The sequence below is a fragment of the Salvelinus fontinalis genome, chromosome 3 (assembly GCF_029448725.1).
Source record: "Salvelinus fontinalis isolate EN_2023a chromosome 3, ASM2944872v1, whole genome shotgun sequence".
NCBI lineage: Eukaryota > Metazoa > Chordata > Actinopteri > Salmoniformes > Salmonidae > Salvelinus > Salvelinus fontinalis.
In genome coordinates, this window is record NC_074667.1 from 62,730,198 (window position 1) to 62,749,776 (window position 19,579).

At 40.7% G+C, this 19,579-nt stretch overlaps 1 protein-coding gene across 3 annotated transcripts; it reads left to right on the top strand.

Annotated features, from left to right (window-relative positions):
• Positions 1 to 6,588: 6,588 nt before the first annotated feature.
• LOC129851312 (uncharacterized) lies at positions 6,589 to 15,769 on the top strand. 3 transcript variants are annotated; one of them, XM_055917761.1, is made up of 6 exons: positions 6,589 to 6,734; positions 7,962 to 8,063; positions 9,830 to 9,925; positions 10,319 to 10,607; positions 10,891 to 10,999; positions 11,129 to 15,769. In XM_055917761.1, exons 1-6 carry the CDS (start codon positions 6,604 to 6,606, stop codon positions 12,055 to 12,057), a joined length of 1,656 nt encoding a protein of 551 aa, XP_055773736.1. In that variant the 5' UTR covers positions 6,589 to 6,603; the 3' UTR covers positions 12,058 to 15,769. The 3 variants fall into 3 exon arrangements, with proteins under 3 accessions (XP_055773736.1, XP_055773737.1, XP_055773738.1); XM_055917762.1 differs by having other exon boundaries at positions 7,995 to 8,063; XM_055917763.1 differs by lacking the exon at positions 7,962 to 8,063.
• Positions 15,770 to 19,579: the final 3,810 nt, after the last annotated feature.

The window sequence follows — 19,579 nt, forward strand, 5'->3', positions numbered from 1 at the left end:
TGCCATACCAGGTTGCGAGTCGTTCTTTGTTCCCCATAATGAAAACAGATCACGTTTAGAATACGTTTACTTATTGTTCGAATTCTCTGGTGTTACCTAAACCAAAACCCATAACTTTCAGCAACTTTTGAAAAGTATCTCAAAGCTATAATGTACACATTTTCCCTCTAAATGACACAACCAATTTTCTCTAGCATAATTTAATACGGCCACACCCGGTAAATCATTATCAAATGTTAAATATACAGGTTTAGTACTTTTATCAAATAGATTAGTATAGTTCAAATAAAGATATGCGTTTACTAGCGCTCAACCTGTATTCAGAACGCAGCAACTAGCCAATATAATACCAAAAATGACTGTCTTATTCATGCCTCTAGGCAAAACATCTAGTTACTCCAACTAAGTTTAGCAGCAAAACTATCCTATAAGTAAAATCAACTTCTCAACTCTTTCCATTCCAAAGTGTAAACTTACCATATACTTCGCTAAATTTATATCGCATGTCAGCCAATCCATAACAATAATATCATTAGTCTGTAAATTTAACCTAAATAAGTTATTAAATGTATTCTCTCTACTCCGAATTGGTTCTAATTTTTTTCTGTCACCAGCCTTCAAACCGGCTCTCCATTTTCTGGGAGACCGTTGAGTGCTGCAATACTGCCATCTTCTGTCCATTCTCTGTACAGCTCTAAGAGTTATGAGTGTGTGAAGGAATATCACAAATAATGGGCCAGATATCCCATCAACCTTGCCCAGGGAGAGAGAAATGTCCCTCTAACTGGGAGAGGTTCCTTCTTCAGGGGAGGCGAAGTTTGATGCCGCATCACCTGAATCAGGAGTGTCTTAATTTGGAATCGAATTTAGGCCGCTCAAATCGGCTCTGACTTCTGTAAGGAATTGGAGCTAGAGTACAATGTGTGGGGTGGTGCCAAGGTGCGCCTGATTTACCTTTGACCTGAACTGAGTGTGAAGTAACCTCCTTCACTTCGTTCAGTTCAGTCCACCTGGGTTCTAGCCACTTTCTCTTGTGGACTCTCACCCCACCCAGTCACCATTTTACATTCCGTGGTGGCGTGCCTCCTGGCAGCTTCCCCTCTTGGACCTTGCGAACCTGGGTAGAGAGTGCTACTGTTGATAAAAGGTGAGGTGCACAGGTGAGCGAGTCGGTCAAGGATCGACTCAGACGAGGAGTTAAAGTTTAACAATCAGCAGTTTATTCAGAGTAAATATATTTGGCACTGCGCATGCGGGCTCCGTCTAAGAACTCCGAGTGAGCTAAAAGAAGAGAGCCCCTAAAACAGGTTGATTACAGATTATATACAGTACAGAAAGTAGGTTGATTCTTTGAAGTCCTGGTCCTCTAGTTGGCTCTGGTCCGGGCGTAGTCCATGCTTATTGGTCCACCATTGTTGTTGAAGAATGTCCCTTGCTTAATGTCTGTTTTGAATTTCCCAACTGCCGCGGGTGCACAATGTTCATAAGCTTAGGATCCCTAGAAGCTCTATTAGGTATTAATGCGGTGTGTGTGGTTCTCTGTGTTTGAGTGTGAATGTGCGTGGGTGGTGTGTGTGTGTGTGTGTGTCTTCCAGCCATCAGCAGATATGTCATCACAAGATGAAGTCCCTTAGACCTCTGCGGTTGACCCAGTTCCTGTTTTCTTGGCTGTATGTGGAAACATTAGTATGGCATGCCAGAAGCAGGTTGTGCAACATACTGCAAACACACTAGTAATATAAGTTCATTTGCTATGCCTTTTGTTACTAAAAGCTAATGCATAGATATAAAGGCCTATCTTGGCTTCAAGCATATATGAGCATAAAAGTTTTTCTTACACTACAGAGAGTTCCGTCAGTTGTTTCACATAATTACATCAAGAGCGGGCATATGACCTCCCTCTCTTGGTGGACCAGTCATTATCTCATGAGGAGAGAGATGGGTGCCTGCCCCTGGAGAGGCTCTCATGGCCATCAACGCCAGAGGCAGGGCTTCAACCCATATCAACTTCGAACCTGCACATACTTTAGCTATCTTAGCCTTAAGGGTTTGATTGGCGCGTTACACGAGACCCTCTCTGTCTTATAAATTAAGTACTATGTGTGTGTAATCTATCCACTATCTTTGTATACTTAGCCCGTCTCTGAGTATAAAACCCGAGACGAATTCTCGGTGCAAGTGCAGACTTATCTCTTGCACTTCACCCTCGCACACAAATAATTATTTACAGCAGTTATTAATGTTAATCAGTTTTTCGAGTTGTTGTATATTTTCCCAGAAGGTGTCGGAATCGCCCTTCCGGAAGAATATATTAACAAATCCAGGCGCTTCTGAACCAATTGTCAATTCAATTTTAAGAATTATTCTGCAATAGTTATAATTGCTTTTTAGTTTTTCGATTCGTTAAATACTTTCCCAGAAGGTGTCGGAATCGCCCTTCCGGAACAGCATATTAACAAATCCAAGCGCTGCTGTATCAATTGTCAATTCAATTTTGAGAATTATTTTGCAATAGTTATTATCGCTTTTCAGTTTTTCGATCTGTTAAATATCCTCCCAGAAGGTGTCGGAATCGCCCTTCCGGAACAATACATTAACAAATCGAAGCGCTGCTGTACCAATTGTCAATTCAATTTTAGGAATTATGGAAACACCAACATCACAATAGAGGAAAAATACAAGTCAGTCTTCAGCTCGGCGGCTGTACCACGGGCCAAAAGAAGACTCAGCTGTCCTCCCGAAAGTTATCAACTTGTGAGTCTCGTGAAACGGCCAATCTTACATAGCATTCAAATTAACATTTCCACATTTGTATTTTATTACATAACAACATTAATACATTGATCGCAAGTTAAGTTCTTCACAGTGCATCTAGTTAAGTGCCAAGTCAACTATTGCCCGCTATCTGAACTCGTATTTTTATTTTTATTTTGTTGATTCCCCCTAGGTAACTTCCAAGTGTTTTAACCAATCAAATGTTGTTAAGTCTGGGGAACCTTTTTTAGACTTGGATTCTCACGGAATTCTCACTCAACCCGACTATCTGAATCTTTTTATCAAGTCAGTTACAATTATAACACAATTTCTTGGATTCTCACGGCTTCGACCCGACTATGTGAATCGTTTTACAACACAGTTACAATTATAACACAATTTCTTAGATCCTCACGGCTTCTACCCGACTATGTGGATCTGAGTCTCACGGCTTCTACCCGACTATGTGACCCTCTTTTTAATTGCTTTAGAGTCTCACGGCTTCTACCCGACTATGTAACTCTCTTTTTAACTGCTTTAGAGTCTCACGGCTTCTACCCGACTATGTAACTCTGAGTCTCACGGCTTCTACCCGACTATGTGACCCTCTATAAATTATTTGGATTCTCACGGCTTCTACCCGAATATGTGAATCTCTTTTTAATTGCTTTAGAGTCTCACGGCTTCTACCCGACTATGTGACTCTCTATATCTCAGATATCTTTACATGTTTGCTTTTACATTTACAATAGACATTTATCATAAATTTAACAGTAATCCATACTCCACCTCAGTACTTCTGATCTTTAAATTTGGATTTTCCTATTATACAATATGCAGATTTTGATTTAACAGGTACTGCTTACCTCTGTTTTGACGGCCGTCTAGATCAGTTTCCTGAGGCGAGCTGGATTCCCGGCTGCTCCGTCGGACCGGTCACCCTTCCTTTCTGATCCGTCTCTCACTTGTCTCTTTTCTCTGTCAACTTTGATGGATCGAATTCAGAGAAGAAAACCATCCTCTGCTACCATTTTGTTGATGACACAAGTTTACTGGAGAACTGAGACGAAGTAGAGACTCTGGACAGGGTGGATATTCGTATAATAAAAAGCAGTTTTATTCAGAGGTAAAGATATCTGATACAAGCATGCTTGGACTCGTTCATTCGGCTCGTAAGGAACCTGCAGACAGAGCCCAGATAACAGAAATACATAGTCATTTTATACAGCACAGAAAGTAGGTTGAGTCTGGAAGTTCTGGTCCTCTGGTTGGTTCTGATGAGTTGGGCGAGGTCTCCTTCAGGCTAGTATCACTGTCCCATTGGCTCTGAGTAGAGTTCTTTGTCTTCAAAAATGTTCAGACTGAAGAGGAGTTTTTGTGTGTGCGTAGTCAGCCCTCTGTCCTTGGTTATGTGTGTGTGTCTCATTATTTCGTGGGAAGCCGTACCAAGCACTCTTGCTCAAGGCCTTCCCTGCCTTATCAGTGTTTATGAATGTTCTGTGTCAGCCATCTGTCTCTGGTGTGTGTGTGCCTCAGTTTCTGCTTGTGAGTATGTGAGAGAACCTTGTTTAAGAAAGAAGTTAGTTATAACAATGTAATAGCAATATGCTCGTGTTATTACAATGGTATTTCTTACAGTGTGATGCAGTTGTATACAGCTTTTATCCAAATTCGCAGAGATCATTTAGCCATGTTGTAATCTATTTTCCTTATTGGATCACTTTCCTCCTTTTGCACCTTTATACCCTTCGCTTGTGGCTTTCAGTGCACAACACATCAGCTGTCTGGGACCAGGCGAAAAAAAACTTTCCAAGCCAAACCTTCAAATCATAACAAGCCAAACCTTCAAATCATAACCGCTAACCGACACACAGCCTACATCATTGTCACCATATTATCTAACGTCATAGTCAACATAGCTAACAGAACTAATGCTGTCACGTTCCTGACCTGTTTTCCTTTGTTATGTATTTGTTTTAGTTGGTCAGGGCGTGAGTTGGGTGGGTTGGTCTAGGTTTGTTTTTCTATGTTGGGATTTTTGTGTTTGGCCTGGTATGATTCTCAATCAGAGACAGGTGTGTATCGTTTGTCCCTGATTGAGAGTCATACTAAGGAAGCCAGGGTTTCACTGGTGTTTTGTGGGTGTTTGTTTCCTGTGTCAGTGTTTGGGCCACACAGGACTGTTTTCAGGTTAGTCACGTTTGTAGAGTTTCGTAATTTGTAGTGTTTGTTCATTAAAGTATGAATACCTACTACTCCGCATCTTGGTCCAATCCATGCTCCTCCTCGTCTGAGGAGGAGAACGACTACGACAACCTTAACAAATGCATTGGTAAACCCGCTACAATCATTTAGTATAGTGTACAGTCAGCAAGCAGTTTAGCATTTACACCGGCAGGCCCCGGTGGCAATAAATGTATAAAACCAAAAGCTTACCTTGAGGAGTTCCAGTGTTTGATAGCCATAGCCAGCTAGCTAACATAGCGTCCCTCTTTGTTTGAGCCGGGTGTTTGAGTAGACTAAACTAGATAGCTAGTTAAGTAAGCGAATGTGAAAAAAAAAATACTATGAAATATAGTTAGCTCTCTCTCTCCCTCACTATCAGGGTTATCCTTAATTTTTGAAGAAATGTATTTATTCAAAACTGTTCAACTATTGTCTTTCTATATTTTTTAATTAACTACTGACCACATTTTATGCACTGCAGTGCTAGCTAGTTGTAGCTTATGCTTCCAGTACTAGATTAATTCTCTGGTCCTTTGATTGGGTGGACAAAATGCCAGTTCATGCTGCAAGAGCTCTGATAGGTTGGAGGATGTCCTCCGTAAATTGTCATAATTACTGTGTAAGTCCATTGAACAGGGTGAGAACCATGAGCCTCCTAGGTTTTGTATTGAAGCCGATGTACCCAGAGGAGGACGGAAACTAACTACTGTACACCTTGATTGCAAAACAGTGTGTTTAATTCAATTATTTGGTGACATGTTCATATATTTACTATAGTTTTATCTAAAAGGATGGTCCTCCCCTTCCTCCTCCGAGGAGCCTCCACTGGTATATCCTCCATCAGTTATCCTGTTAGAGCTTTTGTCCAGAATCCACTGCAGTGTTTCAGGTGCAACATTTATGGTCATGTTGCAGCAGTGTGTAGGAGGGAGAATCCAAGATGTGGGAAGTGTGTAGGAGGGCATGGGACAGAGGATTGTGTAGTTTCAGTAGATACAGTTGTGTGTGTGTCAACTGTAGGGTTGCCCATGTTGCTGGGGATCGGAAGTGTCCGATGCGAGTGGCAAGTGGAGGTGACCAGAGTCAGAGTAGTGCATCCTCTACTTTCGGGCCAGTGAAGAAAGTAGAGGAGGATGGGTCAACGGTAAGGGACCCTGAGATGATCCCTGTGAGTAGTAGATCTGTGCCAGCACAGAGGGATAAGGCCAACAAGTGGTGATATATGTTTCAGTAAGGTTGGCTTCTTAGCGTTCATAGCAATGGTTATCAGCTGTGCCGCAGAAATGGAACGTCAATCACAGAAAATAGATGTTGTGGTGGCAGCTGCAGAGAAGTATTTCGGTGGAGCTTCAGAGGAGTTACAGGGTGTGTTTAGTGGTGGTGTCCCGTCCTCCCAGCCTGGTGGCATGATGCATTAGCATATAGGGTCAAAGTAGTGGAATGGATTGGTGTTTTTTATTTGTATTTTTATGAAATATTGATATATATATATGTGTAGTATTAGTTGGTGGTGCAATATTTTATTTTCCTTCCTTTTTTAATTTGTATCACAAAATGTAACATGATTGAACACACACTCCCGAACAGTGTTGGCCGCATTCACAAACAAAATGTGCAAACGCTATGACACTAAAGAAGAAGAAGAAGACAAGCTTGAGAGGGACAGACTTTTCTTTTCTTTTTTTACATGAGAAGCTCACTTTCACGTTGAACTCGTCATCTTTCTTCTCTTATCAAAAGGATATAATATCGAGGTAAGATGGATATCGATTTTGAGACATGTAGTATTTTCATATTGTTGTATGCACTTTTCATATTAATTCGAAATTCCTCTTTTTTAAAAAGATTTCTCACGAGCTCTGTTAAATGTCAACACAGCACTGAGCGTATACCAAGCTTTTTATTTTCAAAGCCTTTAACATTGAATTCAGCTAGTGTTATGCTAATTTAGCTTTTTACAACCCGCGGAAACAACTTTGAAGATGACTACCACAAAAAGTAAAATCCTTTGATATGTTAACGAAAGTGAATAAACATATTTGTCTTCGTAAAATCTATTTTATAATATAAGTGAAATTTTATCACCAAAGCACACCCCAATTGTACTGTATAAAGTTGTTGAATCAAATTGCAATCACTCTAGAATAATTGTCCTATGTATTTAAACTAGTAAAGGTATGAACAAAACATTGACAAATGCTGTAAACTTGTCATAGGTAGCTATGTAGAAATTGCTCTGGTTGATAAAATTCTAATGGTCCTTCTCTTATTTCAGTTTATGTGACAAAACAAGCTATCCATTGTGCCATTATTAAATGCTGTGAAACATATTTTCAATAACCCAAAATATAGTATTTTTCAGCTGTTTGAAGCTGATGTACAAAACCGAAAGTTAAAAGACCCAAAAATGAAACTTAAGAACGGGAAGCATAGAAACGGCCGTACATAGAATGCATCTATCGCTTCTCAGACATGCTTTCAATGAGAGTGACAGATCTACAACTCACATTTCTGTGTGAATTTGGTTGCGTCGCCCGAGAAGCGACATACTGCGCCTAGATTACGCATTTTATTAATTGAGCCTTTTCAGTCTTGTTTGTGTTTGTGCCCATTGTTGTACTTTGTATCATAGCATCATAAAATGGCTGCCAATCCTGATTACCAAGCAATTGATTCGCCTAGAGATAAAGAAAATAGAGGTTCTGTCCCAGGGGAAACGGATACATTGCTGCCAACCCAAGTAACTGATAACATGAGCTCCGGAGAAACGAGGAGTTTCCTATTAAATACCTATAGTCAGTGTAGTGTTACCAATTAAATTATGTAAGAGAAAAACTAGACATTTTAGAACAACATTTGTAGCTATAAAATTACATGTTTCGTGATTGTATTCCATTCTAAATATGAACAGTAATGTCCAAATAAAGTAGGACCAGTTTTAACTCAAGATGTATTTGAAAATCTTATAATTTTTTAATCAGGGACGGAAGTCCCAAAACACCTGTGCCTTACAGCATGAACAGTGATCGGTCCATGTATGAACCAATAACGCTCAACAGTGGAATGCGTACCTCTGTGAAATGGTGAGATGCTGTCTTCTGAAATATTTATCTACAGTGCATTCAGAAAGTATTCAGATCCCTTGACTTTTTCCACATTTTATTACGTTACAGCCTTTTTCTAAAATGGATTAAATAGTTTTCCCCCCTCATCAATATACACAAAATACCCATAATGACAAAGCAAAAACAGGTTATTACAAATAAAAAACTGATATCACATTTACATAAGTATTCAGACCCTTTACTCAGTACTTTGTTGAAGCACCTTTGGCAGCGATTACAGCCTTGAGTCTTCTTGGGTATGACGCTACAAGCTTGGCACACATGTATTTGGGGAGTTTCTCCCATTCTTCTCTGCAGATCCTCTCAAACTCTGTCTGGTTGGATGTGTAGCGTCGCTGCACAGCTATTTTCAGGTCTCCAGAGATGTTCGATCGGGTTCAAGTTCGGGCACTGGCTGGGCCGCTCAAGGACATTCAGAGACTTGTCCCGAACCCACTCCTGCGTTGTCTTGGCTGTGTGCTTAGTGTTGTTGTCCTGTTGGAAGGTGAACCTTTGCCCCAGTCTGAGGTCCTGAGTGCTCTGGAGAAGGTTTTCATCAAGGATCTCTCTGTACTTTGCCCTGTTAATCTTTCCCTCGATTCTGACTAGTCTCCCAGTCCCTGTCGCTGAAAAACATCCCCACAGCATGATGCTGCCACCACCATGCTTCACCATAGGGATGGTGCCAGGTTTCTTCCAGAAGTGACACTTGGCATTCAGGCCAAAGAGTTCAATATTGGTTTCATCAGACCAGAGAATCTTGTTTCTCATGGTCTAAGAATCCTTTAGGTACCTTTTGGCAAACTCCAAGCGGGCTGTTATGTGCCTTTTACTGAGGAGTGACTTCTGTCTGGCCACTCTACCATAAAGACCTGATTGATGGAGTGCTGCAGAGATGGTTGTCCTTCTGGAAGGTTCTCTCATCTCCACAGAGTAACTCTGGAGCTCTGTCAGAGTGACCATCGGGTTCTTGGTGACCTTCCTGACCTTTCTCCCCCGATTGCTCAGTTTAGCCTGGTGGCCAGCTCTAGGAAGAGTCTTGGTGGTTCCAAACTTTTTCCATTTAAGAATGACGGAGGCCACTGTGTTTTTGGGGACCTTCAATGCTGCAGAAATGTTTTGGTACCCAACCCCAGATCTGTGCCTCGACACAATCCTGTCTCGGAGCTCTATGGACAATTCCTTCGACTTCATGGCTTGGTTTTTGCTCTGACATGCACTGTCAACTGTAGGACCTTATATAGACAGGTGTGTGCCTTTCTAAAGCATGTCCAATCAATTGAGTTTACCACAGGTGGACTCCAATCAAGTTGTAGAAAATATCTCAAGGATGATCAATGGACCAGTATGCACCTGAGCTCAATTTAAAGCCTCAAAGTAAAGGGTCTGAATACTTATGTAAATAAGGTATTTCTGTTTGTATTTTTTAATAATTCAGCAAACATTTCTAAAAACCAATTTTTGCTTTGTCATTATGGGGTGTTGTGTGCAGATTGATGAGGGAAAAAAATATTTTAGAAAAAGCCTGAAACGTAACAAAATGTGGGAAAAGTCAAGGGATCTGAATACTTTCTGAATGCACTGTAAAACATGAGTCTCTTTTTGTTCACTTTAATAACAGATGGCTCACAAACCGAGCTGCAAACTTCTACTCTCCTGGGGGAAAAAACAGACTTTTTAGATTTCCAACATCTTTTGACAAACATTTCAGACCCTGGTCTTCTCTTTCTGTCTGTTGTTGCTAGGAGCCACCAGGTGGAGACAGAGTACTCAGTGTATACAGTCGGCTCAGCAGACAGTGAGATTGATTTATATGGATCTGGTCTTCATATAAATCAGAGGTACAGTATGCCCATAATGTAAACCAGATATACACCTTTGTTTTGGTGTTATGAGCAATCCTAGCCTGAGCTATTTATTGATTTCTTATAATGTAAAAGTGTTTGTTGTTCATAGTACTGAATGCTGTCTTATCTACTATCATGTACCATGATGCGGCGGCAGGTAGCCTAGCGTTTAAGAGCTTTGGGCCAGTAACCGAAAGGTTGCTGGTTCGAATCCAGCAACCAATCTGTCAATGTGCCCTTGAGCAAGGCAATTAACCCTAATTGCTCCTGTGAGTCACTTAAATGTACAATGTAAAACATAATGCTGTTGATCCTTTGCTATGGACATGCATGTGTTATAAACGTGCATGTAACAGGTGGCTTCGTTCAACTTGAACCTTTCTACAGCCCTACTGTTGAGGACCCTCTGCCTACTTTAGGACAGATGCAGGATAGCAGAATAGTACATCCTACCAGACTGGACTGTACCATATGTGTACAGCGCAGTGACGAAGCTGTGAAGTTCTGCCAGGATTGCAAGGCTACTTTCTGTGAGAACCATGTTAGAGACCACTACCAGGTCCCAGGACTGATGCAACACACATTGGTGGAGGCCACTGAAGGAAGGAAAACCATTCCAAATGTAGATGATCACGTCCATCAAACATATGTTGAAACAGAACAAACTGTGACTCAGGTAGAGTTTCGTTCTTCTCCAGTGAAATGTCTATTTGGTCCCCTGATATAAATTGTCAAGAAAGGTATTGACTTTGGTTGCAAAATGATGGTAACTTTCCTTAAATTCCCTGGTTTTCCAGAAATTAGGATTGGATTCCCTGCTTATTCCCTCCTGATTCCAGGAATCCTCCAACTGAGATTACTGGAAAACCTGTGAATTTGGGAAAAGTTACCAAAAATCTGCAAATCTAATAGTGACCTACAGTATATACATGATGTAGTTACATGACTCTCCTTCGTAGGTCTGCTCATGGAAAACAGCCTTCTTCGTCAGTCTTCTGGGGATTCTCATACTGGTACTTGCCCTGGTAGGACTTGTATGTTATGCAGACTTCTGTGTCACTGTCCATGGTGAGTTTACTCATTTTTTTCTTTATTTCTCATTTTGTTCCAGTATTAATGTTATTCACTTATTCAATTTAACCTCTTTTAACTGTTTAACCTTTTTGAACCGATTTTAAATGTCCTGCATCTCTGCAGGGTCTGAGCTGGGATTTCAGCAACGGATTGTTCTGCTGGGGAAGACTGGATCAGAGAAGAGAGCATCAGGAAACACCATCCTGGGAAGAGAGGCCTTTAAAGTGGAGGCTTCACCTTCGTCTGGGCCACAGTGTGAGGAACAAGATGCTGTTGTGGGCCGAAATAACATAACTATGATTAACACCCCAGATGTGTTGCCATCTGAGGACGTTGCAGGTAAAGTAGCTCGATGCATCAACATCTCAACACCTCACGTGTTCCTGCTGGTGATCAGGTTGTGCAATTGGTGCACAGAAGAGGAGAAGAAAACTGTCAAATGGATGAACGAGAACTTTGCAGAGGAGGCCCTTAAATACACCATTGTGCTGTTCACTGGTGGAGACCAGCTAGAAGGGAAACCAGTGGAGGAGTATCTAATGGACAACAGTGATTCCCTAAAGCTTCTCAGTATGTGTGGTGGTAGACATCACGTCTTCAATAACAAAGAAAAGAATGACCTCACTCAGGTCACAGAGCTGCTGGAGAAGATGGACGGATTATTGAATGAGAATAGGGGATACTATCATGTGACAAACATCTTGACCCGGAGGGACGAGGAGATCAGGAGGAGGGAGGAGGCTCTGAGAAAGATACTGGAACAGGAGGTTAGAAAGAGGGATGCAGCCATAGCAACGATAAGAGAGGAGGAGGAGAAAAAGAGGGATGCAGCCATAGCAACGATAAGAGAGGAGGAGGAGAAAAAGAGGGATGCAGCCATAGCAACGACAAGAGAGGAGGAGGAGAAAAAGAGGGAGACTGAAGAGAGAAAAGTCTGTGAGGGGGAAGATGAAGGGAGGATGGTCATTGATAATCTGGCATTGAAAGTCTCAGGCTCAGAAATGTATGTAGGAGTAACTGTGATCACAATGATCATACTAATTGTCCTTTAATGATACTAAACTGAATATTAGGGAGTCTCTTCATTTGGTATTCACAATCATCATCTGAACATTAGGGAGTCTTCAATCATCATCTGAACATTAGTGAGTCTCTTCATTCATCACCTGAACATTAGTGAGTCTCTTCATTCATCATCTGAACATTAGTGAGTCTCTTCATTCATCATCTGAACTTTAGTGAGTCTCTTCAATCATCATCTGAACTTTAGTGAGTCTCTTCAAATCATCATCTGAACTTTAGTGAGTCTCTTCAATCATCATCTGAACATTAGTGAGTCTCTTCAATCATCATCTGAACATTAGTGAGTCTCTTCATTCATCATCTGAACATTAGTGAGTCTCTTCAATCATCACCTGAATATTAGTGAGTCTTCATTCATCATCTGAACTTTAGTGAGTCTCTTCAATCATCACCTGAATATTAGTGAGTCTTCATTCATCATCTGAACATTAGTGAGTCTCTTCATTCATCACCTGAACATTAGTGAGTCTCTTCATTCATCATCTGAACATTAGTGAGTCTCTTCATTCATCACCTGAACATTAGTGAGTCTCTTCATTCATCATCTGAATGTTAGTGAGTCTCTTCAATCATCACCTGAATATTAGTGAGTCTTCATTCATCATCTGAACATTAGTGAGTCTCTTCAAATCATCACCTGAACATTAGTGAGTCTCTTCATTCATCATCTGAACATTAGTGAGTCTCTTCAATCATCACCTGAATATTAGTGAGTCTTCATTCATCATCTGAACATTAGTGAGTCTCTTCAAATCATCACCTGAACATTAGTGAGTCTCTTCAATCATCATCTGAACATTAGTGAGTCTCTTCAAATCATCACCTGAACATTAGTGAGTCTCTTCAATCATCATCTGAACATTAGTGAGTCTCTTCAATCATCACCTGAATGTTAGTGAGTCTCTTCAATCATCACCTGAACATTAGTGAGTCTCTTCAATCATCACCTGAACATTAGTGAGTCTCTTCAATCATCACCTGAACATTAGTGAGTCTCTTCAATCATCACCTGAATGTTAGTGAGTCTCTTCAATCATCACCTGAACATTAGTGAGTCTCTTCAATCATCATCTGAACATTAGTGAGTCTCTTCATTCATCATCTGAACATTAGTGAGTCTCTTCAATCATTGTCTGAACATTAGTGAGTCTCTTCAATCATTGTCTGAACATTAGTGAGTCTCTTCAATCATTGTCTGAACATTACTGAGTCTCTTCCTTCATCGTCTGAACATTAGTGAGTCTCTTCATTCATCATCTGAACATTCCTGAGTCTCTTCAATCATCATCTGAACATTACTGAGTCTCTTCAATCAGAGGGTGACCTCTGTAAAGCAGGGTGACCTCTGTAAAGCTGGGTGACTTCTGTAAAGCAGGGGGACCTCTGTAAAGCAGGGTGACCTCTGTAAAGCAGGGGGACCTCTGTAAAGCAGGGGGACTTCTGTAAAGCAGGGGGACCTCTGTAAAGCAGGGTGACCTCTGAAAACAAAACAAGTTTGCAGATGAAAATTATAAATAAGTACATTTATTAATTGTTGATCAATACTTTCATTGATTAATTGTTAGAAGTGTTTTTTTATATTCTTTAAGAACATATCTTCCATTATAACCTGGTGTTTAGAGAAATCTAAGATACCTGCACTTTCTCCAATGGGTGAACAAATAATGCGGTGCCATGTATTATGCAATATAATGTCAAAACGGTCAAGGAATACAGTTGAATCATCATATAGCTGTGTTTGGTTTGTTTGTTGCAGTATTTTCAAAGTTAACTTGGCCTGGAAATTCACTATACTGTAGCTGTGTCTCTTGAAGTGCTGGACCCAGTTTAAATGTCCTTTAATAAAACCAATGTCAGAACATCAATGTAAAATATAAATGATGCATTTTGTACCACATCAGGGAAGAGCAGTTGGCTAAACTACTACCGGGAACTGCTCAGTGCCAGAGGCCTGCTAGTTACTGGGTCGTTTCACAATAAAAGTGCCTTTTGCATCCCTTTGATATCTTGTCAGGGGTTACCCTAGGGGTCATGATAGGGGCTGTACTAAATGTTTGATGTATTATAATAATTGATTATGCTTATGTTGTATTAATAGAAGGGGAGGGGTTATAAGACCCCTCCCTCCTTACATTTATAGGGTCCTAGACTACAGATTAACAATATATATACACATTATGAGGTTTAATATTGTTCCACAGTACTTTTCTAGGCTTTCTGCCTCTTATGAAGAAACTGTCTGAGAAATGTGTGAAATATGTGACTGTGAGACAGAACTCTGCAGGGGAGTGTAAGAGATAGGAGACCCGTCAGACATTCCACTATAAATCAACTTGGACATTTACTGCTAAGCTTTTAGATAACACTAAAAGTCTTGTTTACATAGCTGTGTAGGCATGGTTTTGGTCTCATGAGTAGAAGTTAATGACATAGGCAGTTACATCACAGGGGGTTGACTACAAGCATGATAAAAGCAACTTGGTACCTTTTCTATTTTGCAGAACTTACTGGGAAACATGCGTGCTATGTTCCTGTTGTTAACTTCTGTCTGCAATTGCATTTGTCACGACTTCTACCGAAGATAGCCCCTCTCCCGATTCTGGCGGCGCTCTGCGCTCGGCGTCGCCGGTTTACTAGCCGCCACCGATCCCTTTTTCCTTTTCTGTTTTTTTTTGTCTGTGTTCATTTTCACACCTGGTTTCAATTGCGTTTATTTCTGTGTGTATATAGGGTACTTGTTTCCTGCCTTATTTCGTGGGGGATTAAGGTTGTGGGGGTTTTGCGCTCAGTGATCGTTGATATTTCTTGTTCTCGTATTTACGCACGTGTAGTTTATTTTTCGGAACTGAGTTTGTTCCTCCGTGCATTTGGCACGAGTTGCGGTTTTGTTTTCACTGATCTGCTCTATGAACTGTGAGACCTTATATAGAGGGATCTGTGCCATTTTTGTATTAGTGGACTATATATATATTAAACACGCTTCTCAGTATCCCTGCTCTCCTGCGCCTGACTCCTACACCTCTCACCGAGACGCACCTTATCACAGCATTAATAAATGAATGAATGATTTAATTAAAGATATTGTCAGAATGCTAATTTCACCAATGAGCCAATGATTGACAAGGAACAAGGAACGAACCCCAACCACCTTAAGTAGAAATTGTGCACCAATATTGGATTAGAAAAGCCTGTTATATTAAATAAAGTGCCCTTTAATATAGATTAAATGGAGAATTCAATAAATCGATTTTTACTGAAGTGCCAAAACTTAACATTTTGACATGTTGTCACGTTCCTGACCTATTTCTGTTAGTTTGTTATGTGTGTTAGTTGGTCAGGACGTGAGGTTGGGTGGGCATTCTATGTTTTCTGTTTCTGTGTTGGTTTTGGGTTGCCTGGTATGGCTCTTAATTAGAGGCAGGTGTTTGGCGTTCCTCTAATTAAGAGTCATATTTAGGTAGGCGTTGTCACAGTGTTCGTTGTGGGTGAGTGTCTTCCGTGTCTGTGTCTGTTTCACCACTCGGGACTGTTTACGGTTTGTTCGGTTTGTGTAGCCTATGTCTCCTATTCGTGCGTTTTCTTGTTTTATGTAAGTACGTCGTCTAGGTCTGTCTACACCGTTTGTTATTTTGTTAGTTTATTCAAGTTCGTGTTTCGTTAATAAAATATGTCTTTTCACTACGCTGCGCCTTGGTTCCCTCAATACTCCTCCTCTTCCGAAGATGAAGAGGAGGAGGAATGCCGTTACACATGTTCCTCCCCCTGTGTCACTTCTAGAAAGATTTTAACCCACTTATTCCCAACATTTTTCTAAGTTTCACCATCATTGTAAAGACCTAGTTATTTTGTTGCTTTGACAAAGTCATTTCTAAAGATGATTTATTTCATGTGATTAGTGATTCATTTACGTCTGCCCCTCATTTTAAGGTCAACCTGTCACGCCCTGGCCAGAGAGGTTTTTATTCTCTATTTTGGTTAGGCCAGGGTGTGACTAGGGTGGGCATTCTAGTTTCTTTATTTCTATGTTTTCTTTTTCTTTGTGTTTGGCCGGGTGTGGTTCTCAATCAGAGGCAGCTGTCTATCGTTGTCTCTGATTGAGAACCATACTTAGGTAGCTCTTTTTTCCACCTGTGTTTGTGGGAAGTTGACCTTGTTTAGGGCACTTTGCCTTTGACCTTCACGGTTTGTTTTTGTAGTGTTTATTTTTTTGCCTGGCTTCATTTTTGATTAAATAAAAGAATGTACGCTCACCACGCTGCACCTTGGTCCTCTCCTTTCAACAGCCGTGACAGAACTTCCCACCAACAACGGACCAAGCAGCTTGGTAAGGAGGAGCAACGTGTCCAGGATTCCTGGACTTGGGGTTGGGGTACAAGATTTCCATATATTCTATCAAATTTACTCATTACATGTCCTGTGTGTCTGCAGGTAAGGTGAGACTTGACATGAGGATTGTTCTGCTGGGTAAGACTGGATCAGGGAAGAGTTCAACAGGAAACACCATCCTGGGGAGAGAGGCGTTTTGAGCAGAGGCTTCTCCAGTGGCTGTGACCACACAGTGTGAGAAACACAATGTTGTTATTGGTCAGAATAGAATAACTGTGATTGACACCCCGGGTATCTTGGGCACGTTGTTGCAACCTGATGAAGTTATGGTTAAAACTGCTGAATGCATAAACACCACACCTCATGTCTTCCTGTTGGTGACCAGGCTGGGGGAATTCACAGATGAGGACAGAAAGTCAGTTCAATGGATCCAGGAACATTTTGGAGAGGAGGCTTTAAAGTACACGATCATTCTGTTCACTGGAGTAGACCAGCTAGAGGGGAAACCAGTAGAGATGTTTATAAAGGGCAGCAGCCATCTACTACAAGTCATTAACAGTTGTGGGGACAGATACCACGTCTTTAACAACAAGGACAAAAAAGACCACTCTCAGGTCTCAGAGCTGCTAGAGAAGATAGAAGAATTACTGAATGAGTATAGGGGTTACCATCATGAGGCAGAATTGCTGACACAGGAAAGGGTTAGGGAAGAGGAGATGAGGGAGAGGGCTCAGATAATACAAGAGGGGAAAAAGAGGGATACAGCAGAAAGAGAGATCAGAGAGGAGGAGGAGAAGAAGAGGGATGCAGCAGAAAGAGAGATCAGAGAGGAGGAGGAGAAAAAGAGAAAGGAGTTAAATGATCTGGCATTGAAGGATGTTGAAAAATCGGCAGAGAAAATCTCAGATTCAGACATTAAGTTTAAACTGACAATCTTTGTTGCAACAATCATCACTCTTATCATATTTTGCTTCTGTAAGTCTAATGTAGATATAAATAAGGAAAAATATAGGATATCAATACAGAAGGAACAAAAACTGGAGGAGGAAATTAGACGTAATAAAGAGGAATATGAAAAGGAAATCAGATTGTTGAAAGAAGAGCTAAATAGAAAGGAAAAGAAAGAAGAAGAAGAAAGAAAAAGAAAGAATGTATTCAAGGTAATATAAAGATTTTCTTAAATAGTTAATTTAGAGGAAACAATGATCAGACCAACAAAAACAATATGGCAATAAAGAGCAAAACAGAAAAAAACTAACGAAACGGAACATAAAATAAAAGGCAGTACACAAATAAAATACAAAAATGTACAATAAAAAATTGTTAAGATGATAGCAGTCACTAGAGGGCTGTGCCCTTTCTCTGTGACAGTAGTCATAACAATAGTCACAGCAGTCACAATTGCCAAATGTACACATTTGTCAAGAATTGCATCTGACATGTAGGTTGTGTCCCGATTCATGGGCTTAATGGTCTATACTCTCTGCAGAGACAGTAGATATAGAGCGCAGTGTTGTCGTTTTTCACCACAAAAGGGCCAGGACCTTGTAATACACTCGGGCATTTGAAAAACTTTTACTTCCTGAAAAGTAAGACACGGTGTATCATTCATTGCGGAGCCGTAGGGGGCAGTGTTGTGTCTTGGTTCCTTGATCTGATCTACAGTATAGGCTATGCATCAAAGTAGCATAATCTGCATTGATCACCAAATATAATCTCTGCGACTGTTCACACAATAAACCAAACATTGTAGCCTTGTTAGAATCCCCCCCAAAATGTATTTAGTTGAGAAGTAAGGGACAGATGGCATTTTACTGGGAGAGGGGTGGTCCAAAATAGGGGAGGGTTGTCAAACTTATTTTTTTTGCTCTGGGGTTTTATTGGGCACAGGGGAGGGTAATGCATTCCCCCCTGGTTTAAATTCACTATCTGTAGGTTTTACTAGAACATTTATTCCATCCTAGAAACATTTCCTCAGCTGCTTGCATAGGTCTCACCTATATTAAGGTATTTTGGTACTTTCCTGCACTATGCTTTTCCATGTGCTAACTTTAATTATAAACTGGGTGGTTCGAGACCTGAATGCTTATTGCCTGACAGCCGTGGTATATCAGACTCTATAACACAGGTATGACAAAACATTTCTATTTACTGCTTTAAATACGTTGGTAACCAGTTTATAATAGTAATAAGGCACCTCTGGGGTTTGTGGTATAGGCCAATATACTACGGCTAAGGGCTGTCTCCATTGCATAAGAACAGCCCTTAGCCATGGTATATTGGCCATATACCATACCACACCCCCTTGGGCCTTATTGCTTAACTATACCACAGGTCAATATAGTTTACCAGTCTAACGGTATATCCTGCAATCTATCCACCATTCATAGTGACAATAGTGGTAGGTGGATTGTTTGTCCAGATCTGTAATAGGCTAACTAGCCATCATACCACATGTAAAAGCATCAAAGCTGCATCAGTTGTAATATGAGTCCACAAGAACAAATAGGAATAGCTGATAGGCAGCAGAGAAGCCAGGTGCATCATTGCGCACGAAAGAGCAGTGAAGACATGAGACGGCTCAAAAAGCACCCTTATTGATCTTGTTTTGGGACAATATAATTACCTACCTAGACTAGCCTACAGCATCACAATGCAATGAATAATTGCATTATTGTTTTCAAGTGAGTTCAAAATTATACTCTACGCTGCGTGAAAATGTCATTTGAATAACGGCGGAAAAACAATTTTTAAAATTGATTTTACCAGGCAAGTCAGTTAAGAACAAATTCGTATTTACAATGACGGCCTACCCCAGCCAAACCCGGACGACGCTGGGCCAATTGTTTGCTGGCCTATCTATGGGTCTCCCAATCACGGCCGGATGTGATGCAGCCTGGATTTGAACCAGGGACTGCAGTGACGCCTCTTGCACTAAGATGCAGCGCCTTAAAACTTTATAACACAATGGTGTCTTTTGAAAACCGGTTCATAAATCCAAAAGTCCTTAGAGAATGTGCCTATGTAGATATTTATGTTGCCGTTAATGTATTTCAAGCCTATTTCACAGTGGCGACCTGTCATTCAGGGCAGGTGGGGCAGAGCCGTTTAGCAAAAGAAATTAAATGGTTTTGTTTGTTGTTGCCTGTTTTGCATGTTATTTTG